At 39.4% G+C, this 17,500-nt stretch overlaps 1 protein-coding gene across 1 annotated transcript in view; it reads left to right on the forward strand.

Moving 5' to 3' along the window:
• Positions 1-17,500, forward strand: part of c4 (complement component 4) — a 27,720-nt gene that overhangs the window by 5,155 nt on the left and 5,065 nt on the right. The window contains exons 10-35 of the mRNA XM_017490661.3: positions 108-223; positions 942-1,106; positions 1,209-1,406; positions 2,615-2,800; positions 2,938-3,084; positions 3,670-3,796; positions 3,896-3,955; positions 4,130-4,333; positions 5,105-5,222; positions 7,126-7,196; positions 7,277-7,416; positions 9,063-9,266; positions 9,375-9,426; positions 9,518-9,601; positions 11,893-12,096; positions 13,718-13,793; positions 13,923-14,079; positions 14,181-14,285; positions 14,709-14,877; positions 14,970-15,157; positions 15,534-15,689; positions 15,815-15,874; positions 15,983-16,073; positions 16,423-16,594; positions 16,829-16,916; positions 17,000-17,074. Coding sequence (XP_017346150.1) covers positions 108-223; positions 942-1,106; positions 1,209-1,406; positions 2,615-2,800; positions 2,938-3,084; positions 3,670-3,796; positions 3,896-3,955; positions 4,130-4,333; positions 5,105-5,222; positions 7,126-7,196; positions 7,277-7,416; positions 9,063-9,266; positions 9,375-9,426; positions 9,518-9,601; positions 11,893-12,096; positions 13,718-13,793; positions 13,923-14,079; positions 14,181-14,285; positions 14,709-14,877; positions 14,970-15,157; positions 15,534-15,689; positions 15,815-15,874; positions 15,983-16,073; positions 16,423-16,594; positions 16,829-16,916; positions 17,000-17,074 — 3,413 coding nt within the window. The remainder of the gene's footprint in view (positions 1-107; positions 224-941; positions 1,107-1,208; positions 1,407-2,614; positions 2,801-2,937; positions 3,085-3,669; positions 3,797-3,895; positions 3,956-4,129; positions 4,334-5,104; positions 5,223-7,125; positions 7,197-7,276; positions 7,417-9,062; positions 9,267-9,374; positions 9,427-9,517; positions 9,602-11,892; positions 12,097-13,717; positions 13,794-13,922; positions 14,080-14,180; positions 14,286-14,708; positions 14,878-14,969; positions 15,158-15,533; positions 15,690-15,814; positions 15,875-15,982; positions 16,074-16,422; positions 16,595-16,828; positions 16,917-16,999; positions 17,075-17,500) is intronic.

Genomic DNA, 17,500 nt, shown 5'->3' on the forward strand with positions numbered 1-17,500 from the left:
CACACATCCTGTTCTGCTGTTTAAATCTCGCTCTGTGTGTGTGTGTGTGTGTGTGTGTGTGTGTGTGTGTGTGTGTGTGTGTGTGTGTGTGTGTCTGACTCATGCAGGTGGAGATCTAGAGGAAGCAGAGAGCTCCTCTGTCAAGATCGTGAACTCTCCGTATGTCATCGATTTGTCAAGGACAAAGAAGTATTTCACTCCTGGGGGCATTTTCTCTCTTCTGGTATGTGTTTAAAAGCAGGCTACATGCCATCAGAGAAGAAGAGCTACAGATACTAGGGAAAACAAGATAAAGCAACTTAATACAACAGCAACAATAATAATAATAATAATAATAATAATAATAATAATCTTGACAAGATTATACCCATGAATTGTTGAATTCTCTGTTCTGATTGGTCAGGAGATGTTGTTCTGTAACAGCAGCTCTGACGCTAATTTGGCTGTAATGGTTCATATTTATGTGTTAGCTTCTACCGTATATACCGTAATAACCTACACGAGTGACTGTATGGCAGATTCTGTGTGTAATACTTGTGAAGTTTTCCGTGAGGAGAATGTTTATTTAACATTTTTGAAAGGAGTCTTCAGTGTCAGTGCTTCGTAAAGGTCAAAGGTAACGCTGGAACTAAGTTTTCTCACATGGGAAAGTCTTCAGGACAAAGGACACTGAACTTTGTCGTTTCTTAGTAACATGACAAGCTGAATCCTTTGTTTTTTTTTTACTAACTTCAAGAGAGAGAGAGAAAAAGCGATACTGGTGAGGGACTAACTGGTTATGGTTGTTATAGTGTAAGCGGTAACAGGAACAAACTTGTGTAATGGATATTGCACAACAATAAATGTAACTATAAAATGATAAAAGTAGTACCATGGGATACCATTGCTGATATATTGACATGGCTTCACATGAATCCAACCTCTCTTGTGCTATGCTATAGGGCACCACCAGCTTCCCAGATGGCTCCAGAGTTCCTCAACTCAAAATAAAGGCCGATGTTGTTATAGATGGAGCGTCTCAGACTAAGGAAAGCACTGGGGATAATAGTGGAAACATAGCCATCACATTCCAAGTCCCAGAGCAGGCTAAGGAAATCTCTATAAAGGTAACAATAACATCAGTTCTTAAACACTTCTATACAGACTCCAAGAGATAGTAATAAGAGTTTTGTCTCAACAACTAAAAGACCTTTTTATGTCTCTGACAGGTGCAAGCGCTGGGTGACGATGAAGACGTCATCATCAGTGATGCTAAGATAACATCCAAAGCAATCCAAGATGAAGGAGGCAACTACCTGAGTGTGGAGGTGCAGCATCGGGTCCTCAACCCTGGGCAAAACCTGCAAGTCACATTCAGGGACATTACAAGAGCTGCTAGTGCAAGACCCTCGCATATCTATTACCTGGTAAATAGTTAAAGGTGTTATAAAGCCTCATACATCTGAGCGTTTGAAGGGGTTTTTTCATTTAAAGGTGCCTTTTGTGGCTTGTAAAATTGTTTCTGGATTAAAGCTCTACTCCTTTGCCCTAAAAAAGTATTCCAGAAGTTATATGTAGTATAGGGGAGTTCTTGTGAACTGTGATTTCACTCATAAACAGCAGGGGGCAGAAAAGATCAGGATCGTTCTACCATTTCCTAGGCCCTGTGCTAATGCTCCTTATCCAACATGTTTTCCAAAAAATTCTACCACCTGTTTTATTTTCATTGTAGCAATGAGTACAGTATATATGTTTCATCTCTTAATGACAGCTATATGTGTTATTATCCTTACTGCCTCCCCTTAAAAATAACTTGCTGAAGCAATCTTGTTTAGGAAATATAATAATAATAATAATAATAATAATAATAATAATAATAATGATAATAATAATAATAACCTATTACTACTATTATTATTGTTGTTGTTGTTAATAATAGTAACACATCATATGACTAACGCATCACTATTATTATTACTATTAGTTGTAGTAGAAGTAATGATATTATTATTATTATTATTATTATTATTATTATTATTATTATTATTTATTGTTATTGCTGCTGTGTTAGTTATTATTAAAAACAGTATCATAACTAACACATTATTATCATCGTCATTATTTTTCTTTTATATTATTATCATTATTAAAATTATCATTACTATTATCATTATTATCATTGTTATTGTTGTTATTATTATTATTATTATTATTATTATTATTATTATTATTATTATTATTATTATTGTTATTAATAACAATAACTAATAAATCATATAACTAACATCACATACTGTCATATGATAATAATAATAATAATAATAATAATAATAGGCTCTTATATTTTAGGATTTAATAACACTGGCCTGTCACATGTCCTATACTAACTCAGATTCTCCAGCGCTTTTCAGGAAAACAGAAACTAACATATTCCGCAGATGTTCCACAAGATTAAACGTGACTGTAATGAGAAAATATCAATTACGCCCGAATGGAAATGAAATGAAATGAAACCCTGGATGGATTACTTTTTTATAACCGCAGGCCCTGTGGCCCTGTTACGTGCTTTACTCCTTGGATACGATGCTCGGTGTCAGCAGGGTTGTGCAGTCGTTGATGATTTCTCTCTCTCCAGGTTTTGAGTAAGGGCAGAGTGCTGAAGGCAGGCCGCGTGCAGAGGACTGATCTGACTTCCATAAACATGCCTTTCTCTGTGGATATGGTGCCCGCATTCCGCCTGGTGGCCTACTATTACTCACCAACTGGCAAAATCGTGGCTGACTCCGTGTGGGTGGATGTGAAAGATGTGTGCAAAGGAAAGGTAGCAGAACCCATCATAGTGTTCCTTTAGGTCAAGATGCATTTTTATCTTCTCTGCTTATGGCGTCACACGAAGTTTCATTTACAAAATATACAATTAAGGAGTCTATTTTTTTTTTTTCTTTTTTTCGTTTTCAGGTAGAAATAGTTCCTTTCAGTGAACTGGAACCTGGACAGCGTTTCGAGGTGTCCATCAGGACCGATTCAGACAGTAAGGTGGCGCTGAGTGCAGTGGATTCAGCTGTGTACATCCTCAATAAAAAGGGCAAACTGAGTCCTCAAAAGGTACAGCCTTAACGACAACCCAACACGATGTTTAGCCCATATAATAATCAATCTACCGTAATACAGTGTTTAATACTACTGTCAGAAACCCAGTAGATCTATTACGCAACAGCACAGCGAACTTTCAACATCCACACCTAGTTTTATTACATCAAATACAGATCAAAAATGAAATATGTTGGCCACATGTGAGTGTGTGAGTAATGTGTGAAAAGCATATGAAGGTCAATTCAGGTGAGCGCGTGACATCACGCGAATAATACGTGATCACACGTGAAAGATGACATCACATGCCCTACATTAACACATGAAAACAATCAAAATCAGGTGAAACAACACATGCGAAAGCACTACATGTGAAAAAAATGTGCGAAAGGTAACATTTGAGTTTTCTAATAATAATAATAATATATATATATATTTTTTAATCATGTGATCAGGTGACTTTTTCTGCAAGGAAGGAGTTCTTTTTTTAATTCCGTATTCATTTCATTATCATACATATAACGTTTAAAAAACAAAATGTTTTAAGTGCATAGTGATGTAAAATAAGCATGACGTTCACTGACACTGACCTCCTCGCAGATGTTCGAGTATATGAACTCCTATGATCTGGCCTGCTCCGTAGGCGGAGGAGAAAATTCCAGGTCCGTCCTGGAGACCGCCGGACTCACGTTCATATGTAACTGTGCAAATGAAGTTATAGTTAGAGGTAACAAGTTCACGTACAACGAACAAATGAACTGAAAGCGAATCCTGCCGTTATGAGCATTATTGTGTGTTAATAAATATTCTTCTCTGTCCTCGTTAGACCATAAATGCTACAAAGACCGTCAGAGACACAAGCGAGACCTCAACCTCAACGTGCTCGGTAATGTCCCAGAATGCACCTGGACCTTCAATTACTTAATTGCGAAGGCAATTAAAGTGTATGACAAATCACAGGGTTGACTCTTGTATATTCATCGTGAAACAAATGCATATAAAACACAGAACACTGTTTAGAATATAACGAATTCGATTGAAATTTGTGGTGTATGTTCAGTTAACAGCTACAAGAAACAAGACAGGAAGTGCTGTGAAGATGGAAGGAAGAAAGGACTGATGTTAAAGTCTTGTGACGAGAGGCTGAAATACACAGCGCATCAAGAACAGAGCTGCCGGGAAGCTTTCAAAAAGTGCTGCGAGGCTGCAGCGGCTAAGAGGAAGAAGGACCAACTGAAGAGAAGGATAACCACCTTAGGAAGAAGTACAAATGTGTTTTTTGTTGTTGTTGTTGTTGTTGTTGTTGTTGGTGTTTAAAAAAAGAAAAGTTTGCACAGCATCTCTCAACAATCCACAGAAAAATCATATAAATGGAAGAGTAGTATTAAGTTATTAATTTATGCGTACATGGTAATTCGCATTAAGATAAACGTAACCAGAGTGAACGTGTCAGAACTGCTGATACAGAAAACGCATCAACACCTTCTGACCAATCAGAATCCATCCATCCATCCATCCATCTTCTATACCGCGTATCCTTTTCAGGGTCGCGGGGAACCTGGAGTCTATCCCAGGGAGCATGGGGGACAAGGCAGGGTACACCCTGGACAGGGTGCCAATCCATCGCAGGGCACAATCACATACACACTCACACACCCATTCATACACTACGGACACTTTAGACACGCCAATCAGCCTACCATGCATGTGTTTGGACTGGGGGAGGAAACCGGAGTACCCGGAGGAAACCCCCGCAGCACGGGGAGAACATGCAAACTCCACACACACAGGGCCACGGTGGGAATCGAACCCCCGACCCTTAAAACCCAGCGATGGATGGCTTTTGCGTGATCCGTTCTCAAATCTGTAGAGATTGAGTGAAAGAGAGATAAAACAAATAAACAAACAAACAAACAACAAACAACTTGCTGTTAGATTAAAGTCCGATTCGGATTTGCTGTCTGAACTGTTTTCTCTGTGGAACAGAGATGTTGAAGGACACTCGGGTTTCTTTCCTCTCCTTCTTTCCGTGAAGCGTTCAGCAGCGGGATAGCGGAGGACGAGATCGATGAAGCCGCCGTTTACCTCCGCAGTTTCTTTCCTCAGTCATGGATGTGGCAGATTTTAGGCGCAGACGCATCGGGGAACATCAGGTACCTCAGAAATCAGACCTGAAATGACGCAAAATAATGTCTTGTTGTGTTTTGTAGAATGTTAATACTTTCTAAATTCCTAATATCGTTGGGGTCTCACAGATATGGATACAGTGAGAAGCTAACTGGTGTGCAGTAATATAAAATAATAAAAAAAATACTCTGACACTGGAGACTCCTTCCAAAAAATTCTAAATAACTTCTCCTTACTAAAAGCTTAAGCATAACGATGATTGCGTGTTTATTAATCCATGTACAGTCCCCTCCGAAACTATTGGAACAGCAAGGCCAACTCATTTGTACTGTACACCAAAGACATTTTGGGATCTAGGTCTGAGACGAGAGTTCAGGGTTTCAGCTTTTTAGTCCCTGGTATTTATATCTAGACGTGTTAAACAACTTAAAATATAGAAACTTTGCATCAGACCACCTAATGTTTAGATGGGCAAAAGTATAGGAACAGATTGAAGTCTTGAAGCATATATCCCTTGCTTGCAATAACTGCATCAAGCCTGTGACGCGGTGGCATCACCAAATTGTTGGTTTGTTCCTCAGGAGGTGAAATGCTGCTCAACTGGGTTAAAGTCTGGTGATTGACTTGGCCAGTCTAAAATCTTCCACTTTTCCCCCTGAAGTCCTTTGTTGAGGTGGCAGTGCGTTTTGGGTCATGATAAAGTCTTTCAGCACGATGAAGTTCCTCCCGATTAATCTGGATGCATTTCTCTGTAAATTGACAGACAAAATGTTCCTTTAAACTGCTGAATTCATTCTGCTTCTACCATCATGAGTTAAATCATCAGTAAAGATTATTGAGAATGTTCCAGAAGCTTCCATGCGAGCCCAAGCCATGACGCTACCTCCACCGTGTTTCACAGATGAGCTTGTATGTTCTGGATCATGAGCAGATCTGTTCTTTCGCCTTTCCATCACTTTGGTAGAGGTTCATCTTGGTTCCAGAACTTTGGTGGCTCTTGTGGTACGGCCTCTATATGTCTGCTCTCAAAGTCCTCTTCAAAATGTGGATTGTGATACCTTCACTCCTGCCCTGTGGAGGTTGTTGGTGATGTCACTGACTGTTGTTTTTAGGTTTTTCTTCACAGCTCTCACAACGTCTCTTTCATTAGCCGTTGTTGTTTTCCTTAGCCGAACCGTTCTGTGCCTGTTGCTCAATACATTCAGAGGGTTCTTTCTTTTTCTGGACATTCCAGATTGTTCTATTGGCTATGCTCAATGTATGTGCAATGCCTCGGATTGATTTTCCCGCTTTTCTCAGCTTCAAAATGGCTCGCTTTTCTCCCATAGACAGCTCTCTGATCTTCATGTTGGTTTATCCTTTTTAACAACAAATGCAGTCTTCACAGGTGAAACCGAAGGCTAAAACCAAGAGTAGATTTTTAGAGCATTTAATGTTTAAACAATCACTCTAACGACACACCTGGGCAGCAAGAAACACCCGTCACATGTGTCACATGTGCCAATATTATTGTTCACGTACGAATTGGGCGGTCTGATACACAATGTGCTATGTTCTATGACGTTAAACACATCTACACATAAATCCCATGAAATAAATGCTGAGATTCTAAACTCTCTTCTCATATTCATCTTTTGATCTCAAACCCAAACGTCTTCAGTCTGCAGCAAAAACAAATTAACTGGCCTTGGCGTTCCAATAGTTTCCAATAGAGGGCACTGTATGTCGAATGCCTGCAAAACAAGTCCATATCTATGTTGTGAATATAGAAATGTTAACATATTCGAATGACTGCATTAATATAAACTTTACAGCTGGCACAACTGTCAGAGCTGCTGTTATAGACACACTTAATCAGAATGAAGTATTTAACAGCAATGTTGTAAACACAGTAAATAAATTAAATATCTTTCTGTTGAATGTTTTCAGGCATGCTCAAGTCGCTCCTGACTCTATAACCACATGGGAGGTCCAAGCTGTGGCTATATCTCCAACAAAAGGTAACCGGCTACAACTCTGCCAGCATTTATAATGTTCGAGCCATTCCATTCACATTCTAATGAACTCATTTCTGCTTCAGGATTCTGCATAGCAGAGCCACAACCACTGAAAGTCTTCCAGGACTTTTTCATATCTGTTAAACTGCCATATTCGGTGAAGAGGAATGAGCAGCTCGAGGTGAAAGCCGTCGTGTTCAACTACAAGCAGCAGAGTTTACAGGTAACCTTCTCAGACCTGTTTAAAGTATCCTTAATGACTCTCGATATGAGTAAATGCAGCAATCGATATACATCAATGACTAAATAAAACTGAACTCATTATTATACAGTATTATTTAATCCTACTCATGTTCACAGTGACATTGTCACATTTGACACAATGCCCTTTTTCATCTCATGATGAGACTTTTATTTCAGAACTGCTCATTTATTTCACAATGACCTATTTCGTTCATTTTAAAAGCCACCGAGGTGCGGTGCAGTTTTTAAACATCGGAAATAGAAATCGGCCAGAAGTCGATGTTGTCATAAGAAAAATAAACAAAAACATAGGATTTAATTTCATGGCTAATTCCATCTAGCATGACCATAATTCACTGCATTTAATAATAATAATAATAATAATAATAATAATAATAATAATAATAATAACCAGTAGTTTAAAAACAAAAACTTAAATAAAAAGAATTTGTTAAAAATTTTATCCCTTTTTACATCCTCTTTTTTTTAAATAGATGATTATTGTTTGATTATTTACTCTTTTTAAAAAAAATAAAATTCTAATTCATCTTTAGTTAATTAATTATCTTGTTTCTTATTCTAAAAATAATAAAAGTACAGTTAAATTACATTTGAAAAACTTTTTAGAGGCCAGAGCTTGAGGTGCACATACACTACTTTCTTATTTTTATTAAAGGTAAAACATAATAAGCTTTTAATACGTTTATAGCTATGATTAATGTCTTAACAAGAGTAAAATAAAACAAGAAAAAGTCCTTATTTTGTTATTACCTTCGTATTAGAGCTGCACCGATATATCGGCCGATGATAAGTTTAAAAACATCCGACGATCAGGGCCGGTTATATCCTGTCGATCAAAAGAGGGCGGGGAAACGCATCCATTCCGTGCTGTGTGTAAAGATGACGTCTCTCGTGTGGAATGACGACAGAACTGCAGTTTGTAATCTCTGTAATCTCTGCAACGCTACAATGTTACACCGGAAGTGAGCAGCAGTGAAGAGGGAGTTTCGGCGTCGAGTCAGATTTTTTCCCCCGTGCTGCTCGTGCTGAATTAAAGGGCCGGTACACTGTTGAAAGATTTAAATAAATACGAGTTGACAAAAAAGTAGTATATATTGCACAGAAAAATATATTTGTAGTGTAGTGTATTTCATATCCAGTTAATGTTAATATATAAAAAGTTGATATCATATATCACCAGTCTGATGTTCGGTGATGAAGTAGAAATGCTTGTGTTTGTGGAGAGTGAGCGTGAGACTATCAGGAGGGTTTTTTACAGTTCAGTCAGTGTTAATATGAATTAATAACATTCAATAAGTTAAGAATCTTACTTTAATCTTCAGAATGTATTTCACGTGTTAATGTTAATTAGAGTAATGTGTGTTTTGTGTTTATGAGACCAGTTACTGTGACACAACTCGTTAAAATGGAGAGAATAAAGTTTTTATTTGCATTTCTTGTGAATTGTTCATTTAAAAGAATGCATAAAAAGCCAAACTATCGGTATCGGCCGATATCACTCTGATATTTTTGGCTGTAATGCGACTCTGCATCAGATTAGAATCTCGGCTTTTTTTCAGGTGGATATATTCTATCACTTGCCTGTTAACCGTCACTTTATCTCAGGTCACAGTGAAGATGGAGCGGGCGGCGGGGCTGTGCAGTGCAGGTGCAGGAGATGTGCAGCAGCAGGTCACAGTGGAACCCCAGTCTGCCATGGCCGTGTATTTCACTGTGGTGCCTCTGACCATCGGGAACATCCCTATCACCATTCTGGCCTATGCCTCAAACAAAATCAATGATAAGATACAGAAACAGCTCAAAGTGGTGGTACTGTCTGTCATGTCTGAAAAATCTCTTTCCATCAGCTGAACAAGGTTCAGATACACATTTCGTCTTCTGAACTCTGCTAACGGTGCCTTTGATTTTTCTTTCCAGGGAGAGGGGGAGGTGGTCACCATTGAAAAGGAGTATAACATCGACGCGAGGAGTAAGACAGTAATAGTGCACATCGCTCATATACGGTGTTACACAACGCTGGGGAGGGTTGTGTTAATGCCTTGTGTACTCATTGTGTGCAGCTGGGAATAAACTGGAGTTTAACATTTCAGCCCCGGAGGATGAGGTCCCGGGCCAGGAATCAACCACACAACTGAGTTTTAAAGGTAAGACCATGCATTAAACAATGCAGTCCTAGTCCTGAGGGAGAGAGCACACAGACCTACCGAGACAGACAGACATATGGACATGTAGACAGGCAGACAGACAGACTAAGGAACAATAGATAGATAGATAGATAGATAGATAGATAGATAGATAGATAGATAGATAGATAGAAACAGATAGATAGATAGATAGATAGATAGATAGATAGATAGAGACAGACAGACAGACACAAACAGATAGATAGAGACAGACAGACAGACACAAACAGATAGATAGAGACAGAAAGGCAGACAGACACAAACAGATAGATAGAGACAGACAGACAGACACAAACAGATAGATAGAGACAGACAGACAGACAGACAGACAGACACAAACAGATAGATAGAGACAGACAGACAGACAGACAGACACAAACAGATAGATAGAGACAGACAGACAGACACAAACAGATAGATAGAGACAGACAGACAGACAGACACAAACAGATAGAGACAGACAGACAGACAGACACAAACAGATAGATAGAGACAGACAGACAGACAGATATAAACAGATAGATAGATAGATAGATAGATAGATACAAACAGATAGATAGATAGACACAGACAGACAAACAGACAGATATAAACACAGATAGACAGACACATAGAGACAGACACACAGACAGATAGACAGACAGACAGATAGATAGATAGACAGACAGATCGATACAAACAGACAGACAGATAGATAGATAGATAGATAGATAGATAGATAGAGACAGACACAAACAGATAGATAGATAGAGACAGACAGACAGATAGACGCATACAAACAGATAGATAGATAGATAGATAGACTGTCAGACAAGATAGATAGATAGATAGACTGTCAGACAAGTAGATGGACAGACGAATAGATTAATTAACAGACAGACAGATAAACAAACACAGATACAGGCAAAGAGACCGAGATAAATGGACAGACAGATAGATGGACAGGTAGTCAGAAACAGAGAGAAAGAGGGACAGATATAGAGGCAGAGAGACAGATACAGGCGGAGAGGTGAAAAGATAGATGGACAGGAAAAAATAGCAATTAAGAGAAAGATACATATATAGTTGTTTGGATGGTCATAAATACAGACAAACAGATGGACAAACAGATAAATTGGTGGCTGTATGAACAGCTACATGTACAGACAGGTAGACAAACAGACCGACAGACTGACAGAGAGACATAATGCTATATTAACAGATAGACGAGAGACCGAAAGGCAGACAGATATAGTCAGGTAGACAAACGGGTAGAGAGACTGAAAGATGATAAGATAAATAGATAGACAGGTAAATGGACAGACACGGAGAGGCAGACAGATAAATATGAATGAATGAATGAATGAATGAATGAATGCCTTTTATTGGCACTATACACATGTACAATGAAATTAAGAGCCACTCCTTTTTGTTTCGTGCCAACATGTACATAAAATAAACAAGAAGAATAAACAAGATAAATAAGATAAATAAACAAGATAAACAAGATATTTGTGCGGCGGGGGGGGGGGGGGGTACTATGAGATGCACAGTTTTGAGACACTATATACATATACTGTGAAATCAGTACATGTATTTGTTTATCATGGTAATAGCTTTTGGGGAAAAAACTATTCTTAAATCTATTAGTCCTTGTTCTGATGCACCTGTAACGTCTCCCTGAGGGCAACAGATTGAACAGATCAAAGCCAGGGTGAGAACTGTCCTTAATGATGGTTTTTCCTCTGCTGAGGCAACGGGAGGTGTAAATATCCATCAGGGAGGGCAAAAGGGCAGCCAATGATCTTCTGTGCTGCTCTTATTACTCTCTGAAGCCTCTCCCTGTCTGCCGCGGTGCAGCTACCGTACCACACCGTGACACAGTATGTCAGCAAATATGTGGAGAGAATGATAAATAGATGGCTAGATGGAAAGATATATAGAGCCGGAGAGGTGGACAGACAGACAGATAGATAGATGGACAGATAAAGTGTATTGTTGATCAGACAGATACACAGACAGATTGATGGATAGAGCTGGATAAACAGAGAGCTAGATAGAGGTATAGATAGACAGAGAGAATATGCAGTACATGTACAGACAGACAAAAACATAGTGACCCTGTAAAGGATATCGCTTTACTCTCGCAATATCAGTATCAACGTACAGCAAGGATGCAGTGTGGTACAAATGGTAAAACTAATGAAAAATTAAACAAAACATACAACATGAATGAGTGTGTGTGTGTGTGTGTGTGTGTGTGTGCTGTTCAGGTGGCGTGATGGGAGAATCAGTGGATAACTGTCTAAACCTGGATGGAGTAAATGAGTTGATCAAGCTGCCTACTGGCTGTGCAGAACAGACCATGGTGAAGATGTCTCCTGCCATTCACGCCATGAAATATTTGGACGCCACCAACCAGTGGCTCTCCCTGAATGCACAGCGCCGAGAGGAGGCTCGGACCATGATCCAGGCTGGTGTGTGTCCGATACCCGCATTTCAGTGAACCAGTTCAATAAACCATTAGAGCTACTTGTGGTGATATCACACTGTGTCTATAATGCAACGACACTGTATCTGTATCTGTATCTGTAGTAGTAGTAGTAGAAGAATTAGAAGTAGTAATAAAAGAAGTAGAAGTAGTAGTAAAAGAAGTAGTACAAGAAGTAATAGTAGAAGTAGTAGTAGTGGTAGTAGTAGTAGTAGTAGTAGAAGTAGTAGAAGAAGTAGTAGAAGTAGTAGTAATAGTAGAAGAAGTAGTAGTAGAAGTAGTAGTAATAGTAGTAGTAGTAGTAGTGGTAGTAGTAGTAGTAGTAGTAGAAGTAGTAGAAGAAGTAGTAGAAGTAGTAGTAATAGTAGAAGAAGTAGTAGTAGAAGTAGTAGTAGTAGTAGTAGAAGTAGTAGTAGTAGTAGTAGTAGTAGTAGAAGAAATAGTAGTAATAGTAGTAGTAGTAGTAGTAGTAGTAGTAGTAGTAGTAGAAGAAGTAGTAGAAGTAGTAGTATTAGTAGTAGTAGTAGAAGAAGTAGTAGTAATAGTAGTAGTAGTAGTAGTAGTAGTAGAAGAAGTAGTAGAAGTAGTAGTAATAGTAGTAGTAGTAGAAGAAGTAGTAGTAATAGTAGTAGTAGTAGTAGTAGTAGTAGAAGTAGAAGAAGTAGTAGTAATAGTAGAAGTAGTAGTAGTTTTAGTAGTAGAAATAGAAGTAGTAGAAGTAGTAGAAGTAGTAGTAATAGTAGCAGTAATAGGAGTAGTAGTATTAGTAGTAGTAGAAGTAGTAGTAATAGTAGCAGTAATAGGAGTAGTAGTATTAGTAGTAGTAGTAGTAGTAATAGTAGTAGTAGTAGTAGAAGTAGTAGTAGTAGAAGTAGTAGTAGTAGAAGTAGTAGTAGTAGTAGTAGTAGTAGTAGAAGTAGTAATAGTAGAAGTAGTAGTAGTAGTAGTAGTAGTAGTAGAAGTAGTAGTAGTAGTAGTAGTAGTAGTAGTATTAGTAGAAGTAGTAGTAGTAGAAGTAGTAGAAGTAGTAGTAATAGTAGCAGTAATAGTGGTAGTAGTAGTAGTAGAAGAAGTAGTAATAGTAGTAGTAGTAGTAGAAGAAGCAGTAGTAGTAGAAGTAGTAGTAGAAGTAGTAGAAGTAGAAGTAGTAGTAGTAGTAGAAGTAGTAGTAGTAGAAGTAGTAGTAGTAGTAGTAGTAGAAGTAGTAATAGTAGAAGTAGTAGTAGTAGTAGTAGTAGTAGAAGTAGTAATAGTAGAAGTAGTAGTAGTAGAAGAAGCAGTAGTAGTAGTAGAAGTAGTAGAAGTAGAAGTAGTAGAAGTAGAAGTAGTAGTAGTAGAAGAAGCAGTAGTAGAAGTAGTAGTAGTAGTAGTAGCAGTAGAAGTAGTAGTAGTAGAAGTAGTAGTAGAAGTAGTAATAGAAGTAGTAGTAGTAGCAGTAGAAGTAGTAGTAGTAGAAGTAGTAGTAGTAGAAGTAGTAGTAGAAGTAGTAGTAGTAGTAGTAGAAGTAGTAGTAGAAGTAGTAGTAGAAGTAGTCCTAATCATATCTGTATTCCTATGTGTTCAGTCTTAATAATAAGTTTGTAAATACATGCCTGTTTATATGACAGGTTACACTCGGGTCCTCACGTACAAGAAGAACGATGGCTCCTATGGAGCTTTTCTGAAAACACCCAGCAGCATTTGGTGATTTTTTCCCCCTCTATTTTATTTAAGTGTGATTACTGGGGTAAGAATGGACTCACCTTTACATTACATTACATGGCATTGTCTTCTTCATGTGGATTTTCACCTTTTCTCTGATTGGCCGTCCAGGCTGACTGCCTTCATCGCGAAGGAGCTGACAAGATCGCGGGACATTATTGAGGTTCAAGATTCATACATTGAGGAGGCCATATCCTATCTCATATCCAAACAGAAGGCTGATGGAGCATGGGACGACCCGAATCCTCTCTATGACAGAGGAATGAAGGTACAAGCAGCTCAGACGCGTAAAACCGTCACGATCCAACAAACACTTCATTCTTTATTCTATACCAGGAGTAAAAGGGCTTTTAATGTCTGTGTCCTCAGGGTGGAGTTAGACAATCTGAGGATGACGTGCCCTTGACTGCGTATGTCCTCATATCCTTGATTCATGCTGTGCCTGTGTATGAATTGGGGACAGACACAGAACTGGTAACACATGAAGATATCACATTTCCTGTTTATTTACCGTTGACGCATAAATGATGGATTTATTATAACTTTAAAATAAATCAATTTAAAAAAATTGATTCATTGCTTAAACTTGCCTAAATTGGTGATTTTATTCGAATGTTCTTAATTCTCACCCTTTAAACGAAACAGTTCCGCTTCTTCCATCGGGTTCTTGCTCTAGACTGAACACTGGTGGAAAAGTACTGAGGAATTATACCTTGGGGAACGTACACGTGAAGTGTCAAATCCGATGGAATTCCTAACGTCTGTGGAGGCAGAAGGAGACGTCTCATTTCATACAAATCTTTGCTTACTCCAGCGAACGGAAACATGTTCCTGATAGTGCCGAGGCGTTTGTTTGAAACCGTAAGAATCACTGTTCTCTCTTTCTCTTGATTCCAGAGAGTGGCCATCGAGAAGGCAAGGTCTTATCTCCTTGTGCATTTAGATGCACAACAAAACCCCTACGCTGTCGCCATTACGGCGTACGCTCTGTCTCTGAACAATAATCAAAGCCCAGATGCCATGAGAGCTCACAGGAAGTTGATGGACTTGGCTACGTGCGATAGCAGTTACGGTTCACTATTTTTGCATTCGTATCGAATCGAATCTAGAGTTAAATCGTCCCTGAATTCAATCTGAACTGTTTTTATTGTCTCTCAGAGCGCTGCTTCTGGGACGTCAGAGGGAAAGTGGGGAGTTTGGATGAGAAAGCAGACGCCGTTTCCTTGGAAGCCTCAGCGTACGGTTTGCTACAGGCCTTGATCATGCAGGACAAACGGAAATCTGAACCCATCGCCACATGGCTGACCGAACAGCGCAGATATGGAGGAGGATTCCTGTCCACACAGGTGCTCTCTCTCTCTCTCTCTCTATATATATATATATAAATATATACATCTCCTTCCTTACAGAAGAAATAAAATGTCACACTAATCTACCAAGCGTATACACTGAGCTTGAATCGCTTCTGAACCAGAGCAGTGTCATGTTTGGACCCAATATTAACATATTGAACAATATTATCTGTTAACCTGTACTGGTTTTAAACTAGTTTTGGTAAAACACATCAGTTCCGGTTTTGAGCCGGCTTTCCGGATCCGTCCCGGATGTAGCATTGCACCGGCTCCAATGCGGTGCAGTGTAGATTTGTGATTTGCTGTCTGGGTAATCGTGTCTCTCTGAGCAGTCTTAATCAGTTTACTCATTTCCGAGTCTGCTTTTCAGGACACCGTCATAGCCCTCGAGGCTCTGGCCAAGTTTAGCAACCAGATCAACGACGTGGAAGACCTGGACCTGAGAGTAGAACTATGCGTGAACGACAAGCGCAGGGAGAACCTGCATTTAAACAGGCAGACTGCACTGACCCAAAGAGCGGTCGAAGTGAGAGAAACCTCCATGAGTCTGTTTCATTTGTTTTATCATTATGTATTTCATGTCTGTATCAATATGCAACAGTTTACTGTTAAAGAAGGTGTGTTTTTTTTGTGTGTGTAATGTTTTCATAGGTCAGAGAAGTAGGCAAAGTAGTCCTGAATGTAAGGGGACAAGGAAAAGGAACGTTATCGGTAATGCCTCTTTTAACGCCTACGCACAGAAGGCTTGTTCTTGATTGAATTTCTCTCAGGCTGCTGCTTTGTTTTTTTTTGTTTTTTTATCCGATGTGCTTTTTATAGATCGTGCAGACATACAGGTCTCTGAAAAAGGATGAGTCGTTCTGTGACTACTTCAGTCTCAGTGTTAAAGTGGAAGGGGAACTCACGCTCTGTAAGTACTCTCCATTTGAGCACCTTCGGGCCTTTCTAAAGTCTTTCCTAAAATCAGCGTGGAACACCTTTTAACCCCTTGAACCTTACATTGAATCCTTTGTGTAGGACGGGAAATGAAGTTATTTTGTCCCAGAACCTACGTAATCTTATTCGAACTGTACCAAAAATCTAAGACATTGAAAAGGTTCAAATTCTGGTTAAATGGGTTTAGAATTTATTTCAACTTTTTTTTTTTTTTTTTACTACGTATCATGTGACCAGCTTCTTCCCAATCAGCGTTCAGTTACTAGCGTTCGGTTAGGTTATAAATTCTGTCCGGACTCTGAACACCTCTGCTTCTTCTACAGTATCCCATGAAGACGAAGAGGAGAAGTTGGACGACTACTATAACTATGATGATGAGGCGAGAGAAGAACCCACGAGCAGACAGGACTGGTTTGATCTGCGCACCCGCAGGAAGAGACAAGCTCCAGAGGAACCAAAGAAAGAAAACACACTGGTTTATACAGTGTGTGTGAGGTACGCAGTGGTCTTATGGCCAGTAACACCATCTTTTCTGTGGGATTCGTAATCATTATCTTTTTCAAGGTAAGTTCCTAGACACGTATATTATGGGGAACATTTCGGCGAATAAGTGTAAAACCGCGTGTGTCGGTTTTACCCGCCTGTCATACATACAGCGCATTCTTTCTTTGCTAAAATGTTAAGTAAATATGAAGAGGTTTTTTCCCCCCACACACACTGACATTATAGCAAGAAACAGGGAAATTCCACTGGTATGGTCCTGGTGGACGTCTCACTCCTGACTGGACTCAAACCGAATATCCAAGATCTGGAAGATGTATGTGAAATCATGACTTTTTTTCAGTACTCGTGTAGATCACGCGGGACTGGTTTTCACTCGTCTTCCTGTTTTCACTGTAGAACGTGAAGGGCACTGAGAAATACATCGACCATTATGATGTTCACCACGACAAAGTATTCCTTTACTTTGATAAGGTAACGTTGCCACTTATATACACAGTAGTCCGATCTTTTACTCCCTTGTACAGTTGAACTGAAACTGCTACCAATGTCATATCCTGTGTAACGGCTGGATGTGTCCGATCAGAAGAGACAGCTGTAGGGCAAGTGTACGAATGAGAGCAGTGAGTCAGATAGACACCATATGTGAAGGAATAAGTTCCTCACGCCTCCAGGGTCGGGGGTTCGATTCCCGCCGTGGCCCTGTGTGTGTGGAGTTCGCATGTTCTCCCCGTGCTGCGGGGGTTTCCTCCGGGTTCTCCGGTTTCCTCCCCCAGTCCAAATGGTAGGCTGATTGGCGTGTCTAAAGTGTCCGTAGTGTATGAATGTGTGTGTGAGTGTGTATGTGATTGTGCCCTGCGATGGATTGGCACCCTGTCCAGGGTGTACCCCGCCTTGTCC

This window comes from Ictalurus punctatus, chromosome 17 (assembly GCF_001660625.3).
Source record: "Ictalurus punctatus breed USDA103 chromosome 17, Coco_2.0, whole genome shotgun sequence".
NCBI classification, from domain to species: Eukaryota; Metazoa; Chordata; class Actinopteri; order Siluriformes; family Ictaluridae; genus Ictalurus; species Ictalurus punctatus.